The sequence below is a fragment of the Paroedura picta genome, chromosome 15 (assembly GCF_049243985.1).
Source record: "Paroedura picta isolate Pp20150507F chromosome 15, Ppicta_v3.0, whole genome shotgun sequence".
Taxonomy (NCBI): Eukaryota; Metazoa; Chordata; class Lepidosauria; order Squamata; family Gekkonidae; genus Paroedura; species Paroedura picta.
Window position 1 is genome coordinate 22559254 of NC_135383.1, and position 21768 is coordinate 22581021.

General features: G+C 51.4%; 1 protein-coding gene across 3 annotated transcripts in view; it reads left to right on the forward strand.

Annotated features, from left to right (window-relative positions):
* USP32 (ubiquitin specific peptidase 32) overlaps positions 1 to 21421 on the forward strand; it is a 192673-nt gene extending 171252 nt beyond the window's left edge. For all 3 annotated transcript variants that reach the window (XM_077311223.1, XM_077311225.1, XM_077311224.1), the window contains exons 22-34: positions 277 to 450; positions 2121 to 2295; positions 2516 to 2667; positions 4807 to 4915; positions 6174 to 6388; positions 7882 to 8066; positions 8329 to 8415; positions 11059 to 11179; positions 12439 to 12630; positions 13326 to 13620; positions 15257 to 15687; positions 19762 to 19854; positions 21057 to 21421. In XM_077311223.1, the coding sequence (XP_077167338.1) occupies positions 277 to 450; positions 2121 to 2295; positions 2516 to 2667; positions 4807 to 4915; positions 6174 to 6388; positions 7882 to 8066; positions 8329 to 8415; positions 11059 to 11179; positions 12439 to 12630; positions 13326 to 13620; positions 15257 to 15687; positions 19762 to 19854; positions 21057 to 21230 (2403 nt within the window). In that variant the 3' untranslated portion in view covers positions 21231 to 21421. The remainder of the gene's footprint in view (positions 1 to 276; positions 451 to 2120; positions 2296 to 2515; positions 2668 to 4806; positions 4916 to 6173; positions 6389 to 7881; positions 8067 to 8328; positions 8416 to 11058; positions 11180 to 12438; positions 12631 to 13325; positions 13621 to 15256; positions 15688 to 19761; positions 19855 to 21056) is intronic.
* Positions 21422 to 21768: the final 347 nt, after the last annotated feature.

A 21768-nucleotide genomic window follows, 5' to 3' on the forward strand; every position in this document is an offset into this window, starting at 1 on the left:
AGACGCTTCTTCCCCTGACGCCCACCGTGCTCACTTTTTCGTCTTAATTCGAGAATCCTGAATCGGAGCATCTCTTACATAATGCAGCAACCAACCCTCTTCAGAGTTGCTTTGACTGCAATTCAGGCAAGAAGAAAAGGGGATTGTGATGCACTCGAGATTCAAAGCTCTGGGAGGATGTGTTTGTGAGTTGGCCTTGAGTGTTGTGTGTTAGAATTGCAGCAGGCGAGGCAGCTTAACAGCCAAGCCCCTTGTTGTGTTTGCTTCATTTTGCAGTGGACGATTGCAAAATACGCGCCCAGATTTAACGGCTTCCAGCAGCAAGACTCACAAGAGCTGCTGGCTTTTCTCTTGGATGGTCTTCACGAGGATCTGAACAGAGTTCACGATAAGCCATACGTAGAACTGAAAGACAGTGATGGGCGGCCAGACTGGGAAGTAGCAGCAGAGGTACGTTCCTGGGAGGTGGTGACATTTGCCTTCCCTGTTCTCTGGACAGTTACCTTCTATGTATCGTATAAGGAAGCCTATCAGCTTGAGTTCTTTTTAGCTACAGTCATAAGGGTATTGTCCTGGAACGAAGGGTGCGGACGCCTGCCATGGCCACTCCCTGAGCCTCCAGAGGTGGCCGATGCCCGGGAGACTGGGCATGTCCCCAGTATGCAGTCGGCAGGACCACCTGTGGCCAGGGCACTATGGAGCATGCCAACTATGGCTCAGGACCTCCCTGCTGGCCATGGCTGTCGACCTGCCAGGCTAGGAGACTATGCCATTGCCAGGGCCTGGGATGGGACAGATGTTGCCTTGGCAAGTACCCACGACACCCCCAAAGGGCGGGCCGATGGAATGGGAATGGTCTGCAATGCCCCTGGAGAGGACAAGCAGTGAGAAAGGGCAGAGGAGCAGGGAAAAGGGGCTCTGGACTTACCTGCCGAGAGACAGCCGGAGAGTTGGCAAGGAGCCTCGGGCAGAGTTCAGTCACAGGTGAGACAGGGGATGGTAGGAGATGGCCTCATAAAGTCCAGCCATGGGGCAGTGAGGAACCAGACGCCCGAAGCAACTCTGTGTCCCACACCCCAACAAAGGGGCCAGCGAGGGGAAAAGTCTCCAAGCCAGGTACAGGTGGAAACCAGAACAGCTGGAGGAAACACTCACCAGTTCTCATGAGGAGTGTGGATGCTAGGGGAAGAGAGGGGATGGAGTTCCAGGTTAAAAGGCACGAGAAGGAGAATAAACGGGTGGAAGGGAGGAAAATAGGGGTCATGGTTGTTGGTGAAGGAGGGGATTGATGTTGGAGGAAAAACGTCACATGCTGTATTGAGCTACTGTATAAAGCAAGAGAAAAGACTGGAGAATTGTGTGAGCTGTGCTTTGGGAGGTGGTCCACCCCGTCACTGTGGTTGGGGGCCCAGTGCAAAGCCACCCAGGGTGTGGCAGGTATTAAATATCAGATCGGACTCCAGATTTTGGCATGTCCCTGAGCAGCAAGGAGCAGAACGCACAATGCCAATGGAGGAGTAGCAGTAACGTTTTGGTCTTACTAGCATCATCTCCCAAAGTCACAAATTTCTATGTTTTCTCTCAAGTTAGGAGGCTTAATTGCAAGCCTGAAATAAGCAAAATCCAAAACTGGGATGGGGAGGGGGAGAGAAGGGAGAAAGGGGAGAAGAGAGCCAGTGCATATGATAGAAGCCCTCCTTTGCGGTTTTCAAACGGCATGGAAGAGATAGTTTGCAGGTTAAAGTTAGATGATGCCTCTCTCATAAAAAACAAAACAAAAACCAGCTTTTGGTTGAAGCAAGGCATGATGGGATCCTGAAGCAATGGAGACTCCCCTTGAGGAAATAGAAATTCTAGTGATTATTTGGATCTTTCTCTGGAAGTCCAACATGGCTCATTTTCTTCAGGTCTTGAGGAACCTCAACTGAGTGGGCCTCCATCCATTGGTTTTCTGCCCAAGTACTAGATTGCCCCCTCCCCTCCTCCCCCAGCCAGATCCAGCCCCAGAAAGCAACTGGGTGGCCCATTTTTACCCACACCTGGTCCTCTTTTAAAAAGCTGATGGCATGCCTTCATTTGGGACTGATTGTCTTTCCACCCGCTCCTTCTCCCTCTTTCAGGCCTGGGAGAATCATCTCCGGAGGAACCGTTCCATTGTGGTGGACCTCTTCCACGGGCAGCTGCGGTCTCAAGTGAAGTGCAAGACCTGCGGGCACGTCAGCGTCCGCTTTGACCCGTTTAATTTTTTATCTTTGCCCCTCCCGATGGACAGCTACATGCACTTGGAGATTACAGGTGGGCAGTTGAATGATGAAACATAGATATCTTTAGCTGAAAGATTCAGCCTAAAGAGCGCTCACTTCCCTGGATGTAATTTCCCTTCTCCATGGAATGAGTGAGGAACAGCCACCTGCGTATTGCATAGAAATAACAGACCAGCCCCATTTTGTAGCTTTAATTTGCTTTTTTTAAAGTGTGCCTTTCCTCCCCACCCCTCCTCTTTTCACCCTCCAAGTCATTAAGCTGGACGGCACCACGCCCGTTCGATACGGATTGCGGCTGAACATGGATGAAAAGTACACCGGCTTGAAAAAGCAGCTGAGCGAGCTTTGCGGCCTGAAGCCGGAGCAGATCCTCTTGGCGGAAGTGCTCAATTCCAACATCAAGGTGACCTCACACCTCTTTGCTTGCTAGTCAAGATCATAGAGTTGGAAGGGACCTCCAGAGTCCAACCCCTTGCGGAATGCAGGAAACTCACAGCTACCTGCCCACACACAGTGACCTGCATTCCATGCATAGATGATGCCCCCCCCCCCCAACAACAACAACAACAACAACAAAACAGAATCCCTGGCCCATCTGGTCTGGGGGAAATTTGGCTTCTGACCCCAAAGTGGCTATCAGCATGTCCCTGGGCATGCAAGAAAGGGCCAAGAAGCCAAGCATGGACTCAGTGCCTTCTGCCCACCCACTCACCATCTGCCTAAGTTCACAGAATCAGATGTTGAGAACAATTCATTTTTCAAAATATGAGAACCAAATGAGTAATGGATGTCACCTTTTTAAGAAGTGCTGATGCGTTGGGGAGAAATGTGGCAGTGGATTCTGGCATGGGTGCTCTTTTCGGACCTTTTCCAAACTTCTTCAAGAGGGATTGGGGGTTTGGGGTTCTGAGCTTAGAGTTTGGGCACACCGGGATTGGGTACCAAGTCAGAAGTATAGTTCTATTACTTATTCCACCAAAACATTTTAATATCCCCTCCCCCTCCTCCTTTGAGGGATTCAAGGTAGCTGTTGTAAACCTGTGTCCAGAATGGTGTACAAATGATGCCTGTGCAATAAAAGAGGCAAAGAGCATCACAACACAGTCTGTGGAAGGATCTTCTAAAGCAGGGGTAGTCAAACTGTGGCCCTCCACATGTCCATGGACTACAATTCCCAGGAGCTCCCTGCCAGCGAATGCTGGCAGGGGGCTCCTGTGAATTGTAGTCCATGGACATCTGGAGGCCTGCAGTTTGACTACCCCTGTTCTAAAGGGTGCTTCCTTGCCCAACTCTCTGTGCAGGGGGAGGGACTGTGGCCAGGCGGCAGAGCCTCTGCTTGGCATGCTGAAAGTCCCTGGTTCAATCCCCAGAATCCCCAGTTAAAAGGGGGAGAGAAGGAAGACCTTGACCTGAGACCCCTGTGGCTCAGGGGCAGAGCCTCTGCTTGGCATGCCGAAAGTCTCAGCATCACCAGTCAAAAGGGCCAGGCGGCAGGTGATGGGGAAGACCGCTGCCTGAGACCCTAGAGAGCACTTGCCAGTCTTGAGTAGACAACTCTGATCTCAATGAACCAGGGTCTGATTCTGTGCAAGACAGATTGGGGTGTTCCCTATGTCTGGGCGGCAGCAGGAAACAAGATGATTTCCTGACCTCTTGGAAGGCCCTTCCAAGGCACAGTGGAGTCCTGCAGAAAAGAAGCCCATGGGAAGGCGTAGGCAGCCTAGACCAACCCTCGGTGGGCGATGGGAAGTCAGGGGCGCCGGCAGGAAAGCAAGTGGACAAGGGGCGATGGCGGCATCCCTTGGCAAAAGACTATCCCCCCGGGCCTCAGTAAAATTGTCAAGCGTTGACTGGTCCCCGGTGATAAAAAGGTTGGGGACCACTGAGGGACCCTCCTTCCTTTGCCTGGTGCCCTTGGCCTTCCCCCTTAACACCAGTTGCTGGGACTACCTAAGGCTGAATTTCCCTCCTTGGGGGTGGGGCGGCTTCCAATGCCTTGTCCAGCTTGCCTTTGCTCATGCTCAGATCATGCTTTTGGTGTTCTCCTGAGCCTTGGAAGAGTGTCCAGCAGTGCTGAAGGCTCCTGCAGAAGGCAGGGATGGGGAGGAAGGACCCCAAGACTCCCGCCTTGCGTCTCTGTGTGCTTTGGTGCTAGTCTTGAATTAGGGTGACAGCAGCACAGCTTGGTCTCCTTTAGGGACCGGTAATGTCCAATGGCCAAGCGCAAGCCCATTTGGGGGATGTGTGTGGCTTCCCTACAGCTGCCAGAGAAGGGATGAAGCCCAGTGGCTGAGCAGCTTGGAACGACGCTGGGCATTTTGCCCTTCTTTACTTGATTTGCTTGCCCGTTAGGTATGTTCTGTTTTGATGATTCTGTGGGCTGAGAAAAAATCTTTTCCATAAATAATCTCGGCCGGCTTTTCAAGGCTCTAGGCAGATTCGGTGACAAAATGTGGAACGACGCAGAGCTTCAAAAGACCAGATGTATCCAGTGTCTCCTAATATTGACTCATCTCCTTCCCATTTTTCTCCCTTTACAAAGAACTTCCCTCAAGACAACCAGAAGGTTCGCTCGGGGAGCGGCTTGTGTGCGTTCGAGGTACCGATCCCTGGATCCCCCGTCTCAGCGTCTCCGAGCCCTGTGCAGACAGGTAACATAAAACGCCTGGGTGTTCCCCTGGAGGAGGCAGCAAGCTTGGGCGGGGGGTGGGTGGGTGCTGTCTCCAAACGGCTGCCAGGGATCTGCTGTGGCATAGCTTGATGCTGCCCACAGTGCAGAGGTGAGCAAGTGCAGATGTGTGCTGCCCACAGTGCAGATGTGTGGAAGGAAGAAGGGAAAAGGGAATAAAAACAGGGCTTGGTAGAAGAGCGTGGGGCATGAGCCCATGTGGCAGGAGGTGTCGCCTGAACATCCGAAGTGCCAGAAGACAGGAAAGTCTCTAAATGGTGGCTGAATCCCACTCCCTGGAAGAATGAAAGTTGAAAGAGGTATTTGCAAGGAAGCAGCTGGTGCCAGTTGGAACCTTCAAAGCCAAGGCATCCCAAGCCCCTTCTCCTCCAGGAACAGAGTATGATGAGGCCCTCTTCCTCAAGGGAGCACCCAGAGCACTTGAAATGCCAGTGAAGCAGCAGAGAGCCAGTTTGGTGTGGTGGTTAGGAGTGCGGACTTCTGATGCGGCAAGCCGGGTTCGATTCTTCTTCTTCTAATTACACACAGCTGCAGAGAGGAATTGTGCCTGTCAATACAGGTTCCAGAATCCAGGTGTTCCTATGGCAGAATTTGGGTTCTTCTCTAGATGGAGCACAGCTCCATGAAAAGCACACTGCTCTCCTTGTGTTTCTTTTTTTTTATATAACAATTTTTTATTTTCATTTTAAGTTAGAAAAATGCATTAATAAGGCCCATCACGTTGTATAATATAAAAATATAAAGTACAGTGAGCCCTAATTGTGAATACTGATAATTATACAACTTATAACAGGGGTAGTCAAACTGCGGCCCTCCAGATGTCCATGGACTACAATTCCCAAGAGCCCCCTGCCAGCATTGGGAATTGTAGTCCATGGACATCTGGAGGGCCGCAGTTTGACTACCCCTGACTTATAATATCCCCCCACCTTATAATGTCCCTTTATGATTCGTTTTGCTAGACAGCTCAAATATCTAGCATTGTTCTTGGAAAGCATCTTCTGTTTTGCCATGAACAATCAATGTTAGTTTTGCCATTTTGGCGAGATCTGCCAGTCATCTATTGACTTTTCGCAATCTTTGCAATCACTTTGGGAGTCACATACCGCCTATAAAACATCTTATGCCAATTTTCTTCAAGCTCCTTGTGTTTCTTGAACGGAACCAGTCTGGTCAACCACAGTCCGTCACCCTGCCTTTTTTGTTGTCCCCGGGCTTAGATTTCTGCAGCGGGCCATCCGCAAACGGGACGATCAGCATGCTGATGATGAACGGCGATCTTCCCCGGCCCACCCTGATCCCAAACGGGATGCCCAACACGGTAGTGCCATGCAGATCAGAGAACGGCCTCTCCAACGGGGTGCCGAACAGCCACCGGCCCTCTCCTTCAGACAGCCCCTTCATAGGCTACATAATTGCCATCCACAGGAAGATGGTGAGTAGGAAGTGCATGCGTGGGTGGTTGGGTGCGCGGGCATGCTCTTTTCAGTGAGGAGAGGCCTACGTAAATGCACATGGCAGTGACGAGGCTCCCCTGAGATTAGGCGAATGGGGCCATAGCTTGTGACCACTGCCCTCTGTGACGGGGCTACTTCTGGGTTCTGTAAGTGGAGCCAGCATGGGGCTGTGGAAAGTAAGTTGGACTTGGCTTGCAGAGAGCTAGATGGAACAGTGGGCTGACTCTGTAGGAGGCGGCTTCAAAGATTTGTATTCCCTGAGCCAGTTTGGTGTAGAGGTTAGGAGTGCGGACTTCTAATCTGGCATGCCCGGTTCGATTCTGCACTCCCCCCCCCACGCAACCAGCTGGGTGACCTTGGGCTAGTCACAGCACTGATAAAGCTGTTCTGACTAGGCAGGAATATCAGGGCTCTCTCAGCCTCACCCACCTCACAGGGTGTCAATTGTGGGGAGAGGAAATGGAAGGTGATTGGAAGCCACTTTGAGCCTTCTTCAGTTAGAGAAAAGCGGCATATAAGAACCAACTCTTCTTCTTCCTCAGTAATATCAGGGCTCTCTCAGCTTCACCTCCCTCACAGGGTGTCTGTGGTAGAGAGAGGAAAGGGAAGGCGAATGTAAGCCGCTTTGAGCCTCCTTCGGGTAGAGAAAAGTGGCATATAAGAACCAACTCTTCTTCTTCTTCAGTAACCTCAGGGCTCTCTCAGCCTCACCTCCCTCACAGGGTGACTGTTGTGGGGAGAGGAAGGGGAAGGTGAATGTAAACCACTTTGAGCCTCCTTTGGGTAGAGAAAAGTGGCATATAAGAACCAACTCTTCTTCTTCTTCAGTAACCTCAGGGCTCTCTCAGCCTCACCTCCCTCACAGGGTGACTGTTGTGGGGAGAGGAAGGGGAAGGTGAATGTAAACCACTTTGAGCCTCCTTTGGGTAGAGAAAAGTGGCATATAAGAACCAACTCTTCTTCTTCTTCAGTAACCTCAGGGCTCTCTCAGCCTCACCTCCCTCACAGGGTGACTGTTGTGGGGAGAGGAAGGGGGAGGTGAATGTAAACCACTTTGAGCCTCCTTTGGGTAGAGAAAAGTGGCATATAAGAACCAACTCTTCTTCTTCTTCAGTAACCTCAGGGCTCTCTCAGCCTCACCTCCCTCTCAGGGTGTCTTGTGGGGAGAGGAAGGGGAAGGTGAATGTAAACCACTTTGAGCCTCCTTCAGGTAGAGAAAAGCGGCATATAAGAACCAACCTTCTTCTGAAAGTATAGGAACAACGTAAGAATTGCCTTAATGGTCTCCGTCTAGAGCAGTCAGCAGCAAATTGTGGTTGTACCCTGATTTGATCCTCATGTTTCCAGAAATAGATTTCCCGTGTCTTTTATGTGCCTGAACCACGCCTGTGTGTCATCCCTTATGCCTTCCCTTTTTTCCCCTAATTATTTAATCTTTTAAATAATTCTTTCTTTTCTGTTTGGAACGTAGATGCGGACGGAGCTGTACTTCCTTTCCTCCCAGAAGAATCGTCCGAGCCTCTTTGGGATGCCTCTGATCGTGCCGTGCACGGTGCATACGCGGAAGAAGGATCTGTACGATGCAGTCTGGATCCAGGTTTCTCGCCTGGCCAGCCCCCTCCCCCCCCAAGAAGCCAGCAACCACGCTCAGGACTGGTTAGTGTAGCGCTCTTCAGTGTATACGGGAAAAACTAGGGCAAGGCAAGCGTATTTCCTTCTGCTTGAATCGCAGAGATCCCGACCCAGCCATGGAGCTTCCTCGGTGACCTGAGCCAGTTTTTGCTCAGCCTGACCCTACCTTGCAGGGTTGGTTTGAAGAAGAAATGTGGGAGGATTGATTTCCTGGGCACTGTGGCCGCTTATAAGATAAACAACCATAATGGGTCTTAGCCCATTAAAAATAATTCTCTGTTTCCAGTGATGACAGCATGGGATACCAGTACCCGTTCACGCTACGAGTGGTTCAGAAGGACGGCAACTCATGTGCTTGGTGTCCGTGGTACAGGTAAATTGGCCCCTTCTGTAAAATCCAGCTAGACCCGGTTGCTCGTCTGGGACTGGGGGTGGATGCCACTCTCCCTAGGCAGAAAGAAACAAAACTCAGGTCCAGGAAATCCAGCCTGCTGTCCTAGTGAAGAGCGTCAGCTTCTAATCTGGTGAGCCGGGTTTGATTCGCTGCTCCCCTACACGTAGCCATATGGGTGACCGTGGGCTAGTCACAGCCTTGATAGTGCTGTTCTTACAGAGGCCTCACCTACCTCGCACAATGTCTGTTGTAGGGAGAGGAAAGGGAAGGTGAGATTCCTGGTAGAGTCGCTGAACCTCCAGGTCTTTGGGACTCCTGGTAGAGAAAAGCAGCATATAAAAACCAACTCCTCTACTTCTAACATGGGCCATCAAGTCGCAGTTAACTCATTGCAACCTCAGAGCCCTGCAGAGTTTTCCAGGCAAAAGATGGATGTAGGTGGTTTGCTGTTGCCTGTCTCCATGTCCTGGGGTCCATGTCCCATCCAGGTGCCAACCAAGGCCGGCCCTGTTTAGCTCCGGAACTCCGACTCACAACGGCTTATAGACCCTGGCAACGTTTGGTCTCTTAAGGTGCCCTGGGCTTGAATAATAAAATGAAATCAGAGTCCAGTAGCACAAAGATTGTTGGTCTTAAACAGGGGTAGTCAAACTGCGGCCCTCCAGATGTCCGTGGACTACAATTCCCAGGAGCCCCTGCCAGCATTCGCTGGCAGGGGCCCCTGGGAATTGTAGTCCAAGGGCATCTGGAGGGCCGCAGTTTGACTACCCCTGGTCTTAAAGGTGCTACTGCAGGGGTAGTCAACCTGTGATTCTCCAGATGTCCATGGACTTCAATTCCCATGAGCCCCTGCCAGTAAACGCTGGTCTTACCCCTGGTCTTAAAGGTGCTACTGCAGGGGTAGTCAACCTGTGATTCTCCAGATGTCCATGGACTTCAATTCCCATGAGCCCCTGCCAGTAAACGCTGGCAGGGGCTCCTGGGAATTGTAGTCCATGGACATCTGGAGGACCACAGGTTGACTACCCCTGTGCTACTGGACTCTTATTTCGTGCTACTTTAGACCAGAATGGCTACCCATTTGAATATGTGCTTGAATGTTATTGTTCTGCTAGAGACTTAACTGAGTTGCACACATGAAACTAGGGGGAAGGGAGCCACTCCCTGCGAATGTGCACGCAAACGCGCTCTCTCTTCCCCTTTTAGAAAGGAGCCAGCTGTGCAATATGGCAGCTGAGAAGGCTAGTGCAATGTTAGGCTGCATTGGTGGGAGATTGAATCTAGCTCAGTGGTGCTCAACCTTCCTAATGCCGCGACCCTTTAATCCAGTTCCTCATGTGGTGGGGACCCCCAACCATAAAACGATGCAAGTGTTCTTTCATGGAAACTGACCAATGGCATGAAAACCCATGGTTCATGATTCTATGTAAATTGTTTTTTTTCTGGGGTTTCTTAGTTCAGTTCTGCCTCTTGTCCCACCATGTCCATCTCGCTCTTTTCCGCTGCTCCAGACAGATGAACGCTCACCTTGATTTACCCCGATGGTGTCTCCCCGCCCCCGCCAAGCGGCTTGCCCTGCCGCGACCCTTGTGAAAGAGTCATCCAACCCCCAAGGGGGTCCCGACCCCCAGGTTGAGAACCACTGGTCTAGAGCAAGGGAAGTTATAATACCATGTTGTGTCCAGTTCTGGGCACTGCAGTTCAAAAAGGACATGGACAAGTCGGACCGTGTTCTGAGAAGAGGGCCTGGGAGGGAGGAGGGGTGGGAGACCAGGCCTTACGAGGAGAGGCTGAGAGAGCTGGGTCTGTGTAGCTTGGAGAAGAGGAGGACGAGGGGGGTTAGATTAGCTGTGTTTAACTACATAAGAGGTGGACGTGTTGAAGAGGGGGCAGCTTTAGAGGCAAGGACTCAGAGCAGCGGGTTCGAGTGGCGGGGAACGGAGGTGCTACTTAAGCATTTTCTGATGTAGAGGGCTCTTTGTGGGTGGAATAGGCTGCCATGGAGGGTGGTGGCGTCACCTTCGTTGGAGGTTTTTAGGAGGAGAGTGGATGAACACCTCAGGAGTGTGTGATTCTTAAGTCCCCGAGAAGCTGGGGGCTGGACTGGATGGCCCCCCTGGGGTCTCTTCCAGCTCTGGGTGATTCCAGTTCTGAGAGGACCTGAGCCAATCCTAGCCCGTTGGCAGTCTTCCCCAACATGCGTGGTGTGAACAACCCAGCAAACTCTTCCTCTATCAGTTCAGCATATGCCATGTGACTGAAAATCGCTCATAACAGCTATCTCCTGTTTTGGAAGTGTGTGATCTTTGGGAACGAGCCTCTTGTGGCGCAGGGTGGTAAGGCAGCAGACATGCAGTCTGAAGCTCTGCCCATGAGGCTGGGAGTTCAATCCCAGCAGCCGGCTCAAGGTTGACTCAGCCTTCCATCCTTCCGAGGTCGGTCAAATGAGTACCCAGCTTGCTGGGGGGTAAACGGTAATGACTGGGGAAGGCACTGGCAAACCACCCCGTATTGAGTCTGCCATGAAAACGCTGGAGGGCGTCACCCCAAGGGTCAGACATGACTCGGTGCTTGCACAGGGGATCTTTGGGACTCAGAGTTGCCCTGTTTCCCCCTCCGTAGGTTTTGTCGGGGCTGTAAAGTTGACTGCACGGAAGAGGGGGCTTACCTCGGGAATGCCTACATAGCTGTTGACTGGGACCCCACAGCGCTCCATCTCCGCTACCAGACGTCACAGGAACGGGTAAAAGAAGCATCAAGCGAAATTGTCTTTTTCTGCACTGTGGCTCCCAGGGATTTGTCTGTAGCACGGGTTCTCTGTTGCAAACAGATTTAAACTTACTCTGCTCCAGAGGAATGTGGAGGTTTCAAGAAGCAAGTTTCTTTTCCCTATCTGAATCTGCCCAGGTGTTCAGGTCTTTGTCTGAGGCTACATGGCTAACACGACGACCCATATTGACCTAAGATTTTCAGGGGAACTTTACCTTGCCTCTCTCTCAGAATCCGACAGCCTCCTGGGGAGATTCTTGAGCTTCTAAGGGGGTCCAGCACCTTCTGGTGGCCCACCTCCCCCTCCTTCAGGATTAGTCTAGCCCCGGGTTGCAGTCTACCCAGCCCTATTTCCGTTTCCCCTCTGATCCAGGATCTTCTGCTGTCCTCCTCACCTGCAGCGTCCAAAGCCTTTTGCTGCCGCCCCCTTCCTTTTATGCTTCCTCCTTGGTTGGCTCCGCCCCTGTGCCCCACCCTCCCGAGGTGATAAAGCTCCTCCCTCTCCCCACCCCCAGCGTCGGCTTTCTGCTACCTGGATTAGGGCGGGATCTTCCCGGAGGTAACATAACAGCAGAGTTTAAATCAATTCAGGACGAGTAATTCTACTCATAAGGGTAGCACTCCCATGGAGAGAGTAGTGGCCCGCTCGGTTTAAAAAAATCCAATATTACCCTGGTGGGGAGGGGAAAGGAGGGGAGGGGGTCTCAGTTTGATGCTCTGCTTGCTCGTCTTTGGCCTCAACCATATGCCATTTTACAGGCCCTTTGGGAGGTCAGAAAGGGCCCAGATCTCTACTGGCAGCTCATCCCACCAGGCTGGAGCCAGGGCCGAAAAGGGGAGTGAGGATGTGCAGGGAGTTAGGGTTGGCATGCTTTTGCCTATTGAAAAAGAGAGCCCCCTGCTAGCCAGCTGTTTCCCCTGATAGGTTCTGTCCGTAGTATTGGTGGAGGGGTTAAGATTGATGGACTCTCCTCTGGATTTCCCATTCCTCCTCCACACGCAGCCGGCTGGATGATCTTGGTTCAGCCCCAGTTCTCTGAGAGCTGTTCTTGCAGAGCAGATCTCTCAGAGCTCACTCAGCCCTATCTACCACACAGGGTTTCTGTTGTGGGGAAAAGAGGGGAAGGCAGTTTTAAACTGCTTTGAGGCTCCTTCTGGTAGAGAAAAGCAGGGCAGAGAAACCAGCTCTTCTTCTTCTGTATTCTACACTCTTGTTCCTTCTCTCGCGCCTAGATTGTGGAGGAGCACAGAAGCGTGGAGCAGAGCCAGCGGAGCCAGGCCGAGCCCATCAACCTGGACAGCTGCTTGCGGGCGTTCACAAGCGAGGAGGAGCTGGGCGAGGACGAAATGTACTATTGCTCCAAGTGCAAGACTCACTGCCTGGCCACCAAGAAGCTGGACCTCTGGAGGCTCCCCCCTATCCTGGTACCATTTCCCAAAAGCTGAGCCGAAGGCGCCTCTCCTCTCACGGGGCGCCAAAGAGAGTGTGAAGCTGCCTCCTGGTTCTGGGTCGGGCTGCTGGGACCTCCAGCTCCGACCTTCCCAGGAGACAGGCCGCAGCTGTGCTCATCCCCTGCTGTCCAGGGTCCTCTCTGCAGGCCATGCCGTTTACTCTCCTGCACGGAGAGCCAGGCTGCTCAGACCCTCGAGCGGAGATGGTGCACAAGGCCTCTCCGTTCAGGGCCAGAAGCCCTCCGGCCAGTGCAGTGGGGTCACGAGCGTGTGGGGCCAGGATCTGGGCCAAATGCCCCCCTGGTACAGGGGTTAAAGTCTAATTTGGAGAACTGGGTTGGATTCCCCACTCCTCCACATGCAGTGGGTGACCTTGGACCAGTCACAGTGACCTTGGGTGACCTTGGACCAGTCACAGTTCTGCCAGAGCTCTCTCAGGCCCATCTACTCGACAGGGGAGAGGAAGGGGGAAGTATGTGGGGAGAGGAAGGGGGAAGTATTTGTAAGCTGTCTTGGGATTCCTTCAAGGCAGTGAAAAGCAGGGCATAAAAAACCCAGCTCTTCTCTTCTGAGGCCAGCCGCGCATAATCACATAAATAAAGAAAAGGCCACGGAGCCACCCGGGGAGGTCGGGACTGAATCCGTGTTTTCTTAAACTAAACCTCCAGATAATCCACTTGAAGCGCTTCCAGTTTGTCAACGGTCGCTGGATAAAATCCCAGAAGATTGTCAAGTTTCCCCGCGAGAGCTTTGACCCCAGTGCCTTCCTGGTGCCAAGAGATCCGAGCTGCTGGGCGCAAAAGCTGCCCACCCCACAGACCGAAGACCTTTCCCTGCCGCAGGCGGGGCAGGAGGAGTGTCGGCGGGGGGAGGCCCAGAATGCCGGCGTGGCTGGGGAGGGCGACGTTCTCACCCGGAGCCCCTCCTCCCTCAATGCGTTGAGCGTCTTGAGCAACATCAGAGGTAAGAGGGATGGTGCCAGGGCGCCTCTCTGGTCCTGCATGGTGTGCTGGAAACCTCGCCTCTGGAACCTCAGTTGAGCCAAACAAAACTTGAATGATCTTGATAGGCTCGAGAAGGGGGCTAAGCTGGATGAAATGAAGTTCAATAGGGACAAATGGAAAGTTCTGCATTTAGGTAGGAAAAACCATAGACATCAATACAGGATGGGGGAGACTTGTCTTGGCAGTAGCATGTGCAAAAAGGATCTAGGAGTCTTAGTAGACCATACATTGAACATGAGTTAGCAGTGTGACTCAGTGGCTAAAAAGGCAAATGGGATTTTGGGCTGTATCAAATGGAGTATAGTGTCCAGATCACGGGAGGTGATGGTGCCGCTTTACTCTGTTCTGGTTCGGCCTCCCTTGGAGTCCTGTGTTCAGTTTTGGGCACCCCAGTTGAAGAGGGATGTAGACAAACTGGAGCATGTCCAGAGGAGGTCAACAAAGATGGTGAGGGGTTTGGAGACCAAGACAAATGAAGAAAGGTTGGGGGAGCTCCTTGGGGGCAGCGCAAGAGAGGGCCAGGCAGGATTTTCCAATCAATCAATCAATCAATCAATCAATCAATCAATCAATCTTTTAAATTGTATTATATTAAATGACCGTATTCTCTTGGTCTCTTATATAATATAACTTTATATAACTTGGTTTGAATGACTGTAATAAAGTTTGATTGACTGATTGGTTGGTTGGTTGGTTGGTTGGTTGGTTGGTTGGTTGGTTGATTTCCCCCTCTTGGTCTGAGCCTTGCTCCTGTTAGTTGGGTCATTAGTGGTGTTTTTCCAGTGTTTGCCTGGCTTGCATATATTCCCAAAGACCCCTCGGATATTTCCCCAGTAGAACATGCAAGAAACTGCCTTATACTAAATCAGCCCCTTGGTCTAGCAAGATCAATATTGTTTGGTCTGTCTGGCCACAGCTCTCCAGGGCCTCGGTCTTTCACATCTCCTACTCCCTGGTCCGTTACATTGGAGATGATGGGGATTCAACCTGGGACCTGTTGCAGGCCGGGAAAATGTTTTACCACCAAGCTGTGCCCCCTCCCTAAAAAAAAGGCCGGGCTGGAACCTATAACTAGAATGCCAAAGACTAGTACCCTGATGACTGGGCCAAGTCAGCAGAACAGTGACCCATAGGCCTTCTCTTTCTCTCTTTCTCTCTTTCTCTTTCTCTCTCTCTCTCTCTCTCTCTCTCTCTCTCTCTCTCTCTCTCTCTCTCTCTCTCTCTCTCTCTCTTTGTCTCTCTGTCTCTCTTTCTTTGTTTTAAGACTGGGTGACTCTGACAGGTCCTTTGCAACCTTTTTATGAGAGCCAGCATGGTGTAGTGGTTAAAGAGCAGTGGTCTCTAATCTGGGGAACCTGCTTTGATTTCCCACTCTTCCATGTGCAGCCAACCAGGTGACCTTACACTAGTCACAGTCCTGTTAGAGCTGTTCTCACAGAGCAGTTCTCTCAGAATTCTCAGCCTTATCGACCTCCCGTGGTGTCTGTTGTAGAGAGAGGAAGGGGAAGGCAACTGTAAGCTGCTTTGGGGCTCCTTTGAGTAATGAAAAGCAGGGTATTAAAAAAAACAACAGCTCTTCTTCTTTCTCTTCCCAGCGTCTCCATCGTCTGGAAGGAAAAGCGCAGGAAGCTGCCCGTCAAATAAAATCCTCAGCCCGACCGGCAGCCCAAGGACTTTGGGGAAAAGCAAGGGCCGCCTTCGGCTTCCTCAGCTGTATAAAAACAAACTGTCAGGCAGCAAAGAGAACTTGGATGCGGGGCGCGAGAACGGCACCGATCTGGAACAGAAGGTCACCCCTGAGCAAGGAGACAGCCTGGGCCGGGGGCAGGCGCTGGGTGAGAGCCAGGGAGAACTGTTTGCTGCTCAGGACCACGAAGTGACTTTGGCCAACGGCTACCTTTGCACACAGAACTCGCTCAGCGACGGCAGCATCAACAGTCAGGCCGAAACCTGCGGGGAGGAGGAGCTGGGGGACGACCAAAGAGGAGGCTGTAATAACCCCATCTACAACCTATATGCAATTTCGGTAGGTGGGTCCGCCCAGGAGACATCGTGGGGCCCGAATGTCTGCCCTTGCTTAGCTAGAGAAAGGGCCAGGCTGGGCTTGGTGACCGGCAAGAAAAGCATCGGGGGAGCCCCCAGGAGCACATTTTCACCCAGTTCAATCGTCTTCCCCTGAGCTAGCAGGTCTGCCAAGGCCCTGCTGAGGATGGGAACGTTCCTGCTGCTCCCTCCATCGATTAATGCAGGGGTAGTCAACCTGTGGTCCTCCAGATGTCCCTGGACTACAATTCCCATGAGCCTCTGCCAGCAAATTCTGGCAGGGGCTCATGGGGATTGTAGTCCATGGACATCTAGAGGATCACAGGTTGACTACCCCTGGATGAACGGGCCAGACTGGCCGGCATTGGGAGGAGGCAGTGACATCCCTTCCTGTACACCCTGGTGATGCCAAGACAAATGAAGAAAGGTTGGGGGAGCTTGGTCTGTTTAGCCTGGAGAGGAGACGACTGAGAGGGGATCTGATAACCATCTTCAAGTATTTAAAAGGGCGCCATGTAGAGGATGGAGCAGAGTTGTTCTCTCTTTCCCCGGAGAGACGGACCAGAACCAATGGGATGAAATTAATGCAAAATAAATTCCATCTAAATATCCTGAAGAAGTTCCTGACAGTTAGAGCGGTTTCTCGGTGGAACAGGCTTCCTCGGGAGGTGGTGGGTTCTCCATCTTTGGAGATTTTTAAACAGAGGCTGGAGAGCCATCTGACAGAGAGGCTGATTCTGTGAAAGCTTAAGGGGGTGGTAAGTTACAGTAGATACAGTAGATTGGGGATGTGAGTGTCTTGCATTGAGCAGGGGGTTGGACTAGATGACCCAGCAGGTCCCTTCCAACTCTATGATTCTAGGTAAATAGAAGGTTCCTAGTCTAGTCTAAATAGCTGGATGGAGAAAGATGTTTGAGGCATCTCCCTTGCATCATGTTGCAGGCTTGAGAGATGGAGGAGAAAGGAAGGAAGAGACTGGGGAGACAGGAAATTACCCTCTAGGGACAGGTCGGTGAGATCAAAGATGATCAGTCGGTGTCCTTCTCTATCTCACTAACTCAGTGATGAAGAGCTCCTGTTTGCAGCCTCATGAGGTCCCTTCCAACTCTATGAGGTCCCTTCCAACCCTTCCAATTCTATGATTCTGTCACTGGTGTCATGGGACCCTGATATTTTGGTGGAGCCTCTAAGGCAGAATTTTGCCCTCCAAATACCAGAGCATCCTGCATCGCTGGCAGTGTGATGTCTCTTCCCGTGCATGTTGTAGGTGACATTGCTGCATTGCCAGACTAAACTTCAATCCCCCTGCCCCCGGCAGCCCTGCCAGTTGCCAGGGGGACCTGGCCGTCCTCAGAGGCAGCAAGGAGGAGAGCACCTTTTGCAACGCAGACCCTATGCATTTAATGTGTTCCTTGAGGACCCCAGAGTAGCTCTTATCTGAGGAATGGCAGAATTTGGCCTCTGATGCGGACAGAAGTTGGCTGGATCAGATAGTGGGGTGAGGTCCAGTGATCCTTAAAGCTCCTTCCCTTTCCCTTCAAGTAACAGAACCCAAATAAATCAAGCAGGAAATGCATGCGTGTTAACATGGACGTCCGCTGTTTTGGGAGAGAACAGCCAAGGTTTGATGCCGCATCTTGCAGCCACCGCTGCCGTTACAAGTAGATGGTTGGTTGCCTCGAAGGGAGTGAGAGGCCCCCTGCAGTGGACGGCTTCGTGCCTGCAAATGTCACAGGGAAGGCTTCGTCTCCCACTTTGTCACCGTGGCCTGGCTAAGGGCGGCCCTCAGTCACTGTGCTGGTTTTCAGAAACAGAAGGCCAGTCTGTTTGTTTGTTTCTTTTGCCATCCAATCACAGTGCTCTCATTTATTTTATACTAGTTTCAAAGCCCGTTCCTAAGAACGGACCTTGAAAGGACCCCCTCCCCTGGCCCCTGGCCAGGCAGCTTAAGGTGGCTTTGGGCCGCAGCTCGCAGCCATCAAGTGGGGCAGGCGAGGGCTGGGCAGCTCGTTAGCAGGCCCAGGACAGAACTCCTTAGCAGGCACTCAGCAGGCTGGGAGGCCTTCGTCAGCAGGCGCAGCCTAGCAGGCCAAGAGGCCCTTGTTAGCAGGCCCTCCACTACGACCCTTTGCCCAGGGCCCTCTCCCCATACCTGCTGCTGGCTCCAGGCAGTGAGGCGTCTGAGAGCAAAGAGGGAGCTGCACCCTGATTGGTCCTATTCTAACTTGGACAGCTGGACACGTTCCACCCCCAGGCTGTTTCACAAATATATAGAGGAACAACAATGGTTGGATAAGGATTTATGGGAACTCTGTAGGGCTTTCGAGGCAAGTTCTTCTGAGATGGGTTGCCATTGCTTGCCTCTGTGCAGCGGCCCTGGACTACATGGGGGGGGGGGCTGTGTCTCCCATTCAAATACTAGCCTGGGCCAGCCCTGCTCAGCTTCCGGGATCTGACAAGATCAGGCTAATCTGGGCCAGCAATACAGGCCCAGTATCGGAACTGCGCTGCGGATTGTGAGCTTTCAGGTGTCACATCCGGGATATAGAGAGAAGGCCGGCAGACACGTGCTACTTAGCGAGGGGGAGCACTGTGGACAAAACTTGCATTGAAATGTGCCGAAGGCAAAAAGTGTTGTAAAAAAAACAAAAACAAAGGTTCAGTCTGCCATGCTTGACAAACGAGTAGAAAAATATAAAAATACATCCGAAATGGTGACATTTTTTGCGGTTCTCTGCTTGTATCACCTAAGGTAGAGATCCCCAACCTGTGGGCCGCGGACTCATTGGTCCTTCAACTCATTGGAGGTGGGCCTCGAAGGACGCCTTCTCTTCCCCCCCCCCCCCCCGGCCCTTTACTTCATCCTCCCCCGGCCCTACAACACACTTCATTGTTGTGGCATGTCTGTCTCTTATTTTGAAGGGATGTTTAAACATGACCATAGCGATCAGAGAGCGTTAGGGCAGTGGATGAGAGTAGAGGAGTAAACTAACCCCCCCCCCCACCGGGCCTCAGTAAAAGGCGTTGAGTGGTCCCCGGCGTTAAGTGGTCCCCGGTGATAAAAAGGTTGGGGACCACTGACCTAAGGCACAGGAGGCTTTGAATTGGGTGCTTTAATTTTTTTAACTACCAAATTTCTGATCCTTGAGATGACGATGGGCTTTGAATATCTGTAAAAAACACTTGGAGGGGTGGACCCTATTTCTAGGGGTCAGTGGCCCAGCTTTCCTCACTTGATCTTTTTGTATTCTCTCTCTCCTCTCTCTCACTCCTCTCTGTCTTCTCTCTCTGTCTGTCTTCTCGCTTTCCTCTCCTTCTCTCTCTCTCTCCCTCTCTCTCCTCTCCTTCTTTCTCCGTCTTCTCTCTCTCCGTCTTCTATCTTTTCGTTCTCTCTCTTTCCTCTCCTTCTCTCTCTCTCTCTCTGTCTCTCTCTTTCAGTAGAACAGTCCAGTGCACAACAGTTCTGCCTGCAGCCTCTTATGGACCTTGCACAATCTGTAAGAGGCATAGAATGGATATTAGCAAGGCTCTTCTTACTTTTGCCCGTATAATTAAAGGTGAATTCCACCTTGCAAGGCAGTCTTTCTCCACTCTTCTACTATTGAGAAACCTCTGAAACAGCCTTCAGGCTTCCAGAAACCCCAGAAGTGGGGCCCTCATGCAAAATACTGTTGAGATGCAGAGCTGTGGACAATGCCCACCTGGGGCCCCTCCCCTTCCCGCCCCCTCCAGGCCCATCAGTGGCCATTTTGGGATGGGGGGAGGAGGTTGACATGACCATATAAACGTGTCTTCTGAGAACTGGCAGGATAGATGTCAAACAAACAAATAACTCCCACCCATTCAGGAAACCCTTCCAGGGCCATCAGGAAACCCCAGGGTTTCCCAAAGCCCTGGTTGAGAAAGGCTGTTTTAGGGCATAGTTAATTAGATTGATATATCTCCCTCCCCTTGCGGCTCAGAGCGGTTTACAGAAACATCCATAGGGTGTCCTGAGTTTGGGGGAGTCCGATGCGAGGGCCCCTCCCTTCTTGTAACAGACCTTTCTTTCCCCAGTGCCATTCAGGAATTATGGGAGGAGGTCACTACGTCACTTATGCCAAAAACCCGAACGACAAGTGGTACTGTTACAACGACAGCAGCTGCAAGGTAAGAGGGGATCAAGGTGGTCCTGATGGCTTCACACGAGGTTTGGGCGCTTCGGGGTCTGAAGCGGCCGTTTGTGCCCAAAGCAGCCAGCGCTATATAGCGCTGGCTGCTTCGGGCGCGAACGGCCGCTTCAGACCCCGAAGCGCCCAACCCTACTTCACGCCTAGGAGGGGCTTTGGAGCCTAGGCCGCTGTAGAGTGTGAGAGCGCCCGGAGTGAGGCCAGGTCTTCCGCCTGATGCTGGCCTTCTCAGGGCTGTTCCGCTGATGGAATGGCCTGACCTCAGCCTCAACAGACCGTGCAGCTAACTGGCCTGCGCTGCTCTTTCCCCAAAAGTTGGGGAGGGAAGAAGAAGAGGAAGGTCCTAGGCAGGTCGAGAGGTCTTTTTTGGGGAGGGGGTTGCTAGGGGTAGAAAATCAAGATGGTGATCCCATTGATAAAAGTTCCCTGATCATTCAGACATCACCAATGCAGATGAATCCTTGTCTAGAATTAGTGGGGAAGAAACCCCGAATCTGTCATGACACCCAGATGAAGACGGCCGTGACAAACGGGAGTCAGTTGGTTGACATCTCATATGAGCAAGTCTCGAATATCTTGGCTGGAGAAACAAGCCACATTTATGCTTATCAAAGAAAACCCCAGGTTATTTCAAGGTTAGAAAGTTGCTCTTCTCCAAAAGAACCAAAAAGCAGCCAAGAAAGTTTGCCTATAGACCAGATTTTGGGGAAGGGAATATCTGGAGGATTTCTGCGTACTGGACAGGCAGTCCAGGTATGCAGAAAAATATGACTTTGTAAAATTAACCAAATGAGAGAAGCAGGAAGTATGTATGTGTGTGTGGGGGGGAGCCCCTTTGTGAGCTGAGGGTGGCCGGGGTGTACTCCAGGAGGCACAGAACTTTGAGAGCAGCCGAAGGGAAGGTGAAGCATCAGCTTAGGGAATCCCAGAGGGCAAGATTTTGAGGGGTGAGCTCCCCAAATTCAGAAGGTCAGAAAATCTGGCAGAGAAGGCCGCACACATGACTGTTATGCAGTTTAATTTTGTTTTCAAGTCAAGATTATTGTGAGGAAGCAAAGTCAATCTTTATTACATTCGTTCAGACCAAGTTATATGGAGTCAATACATAAAAGACCAAAAGAACACGGTCACTTAATGTGATACAGTTTAAAACAAAGCAAAGTCTCTGTGTCCTCCTTCCAGGAACTGCATCCTGACGAAATTGACACGGACTCCGCCTACATCCTTTTCTACGAGCAGCAGGGGGTGGACTACGCACAGTTCCTGCCCAGGATCGACGGGAAGAACATGGCGGACACGAGCAGCATGGACGAGGACTTTGAGTCGGACTACAGGAAGTACTGCGTTCTGCAGTGAGCCGGGGCGTGGACTTTCCCAGGGGCCTGGGCTCCAGCCACGTCTCCGGGCGGGAGTCGGTTTTGGCCGAGCGGAAGAGTGAAATGTAGTTTTTTATTTTCTTTATTTTCCCTCGTGTGATCCCAAAGCACAACTAGAGAGAGAGAGACAAAAGAACAAAAGAAATCCTAATTAAATAGCGGTTCACATCCTGCGATAGCATCCGTTTCATTCAGATCTCTTGCTGCGTGTCCAAAACATATTGGTCGGCTCTTTCTTTCTTTCTTTCTTTCTTTCTTTCTTTCTTTCTTTCTTTCTTTCTTTCTTTCTTTCTTTCTTTCTTTCTTTCTTTCTTTCTTTCTTTCTTTCTTTCTTTCTTTCTTTCTTTCTTTCTTTCTTTCTTTCTTTCAACTTGCCATTGAACTGGTTTGATGTCATCAAGCTAGAACCAAACTTAAATTTGATAAAACCTCCAAATCTGACCCCGGAGAAACATCCAGGTTTTGTTTTGAATGAATTACTCTTAGGGAAAGGGAAAATAAAACTTCCTAAAGGCTCT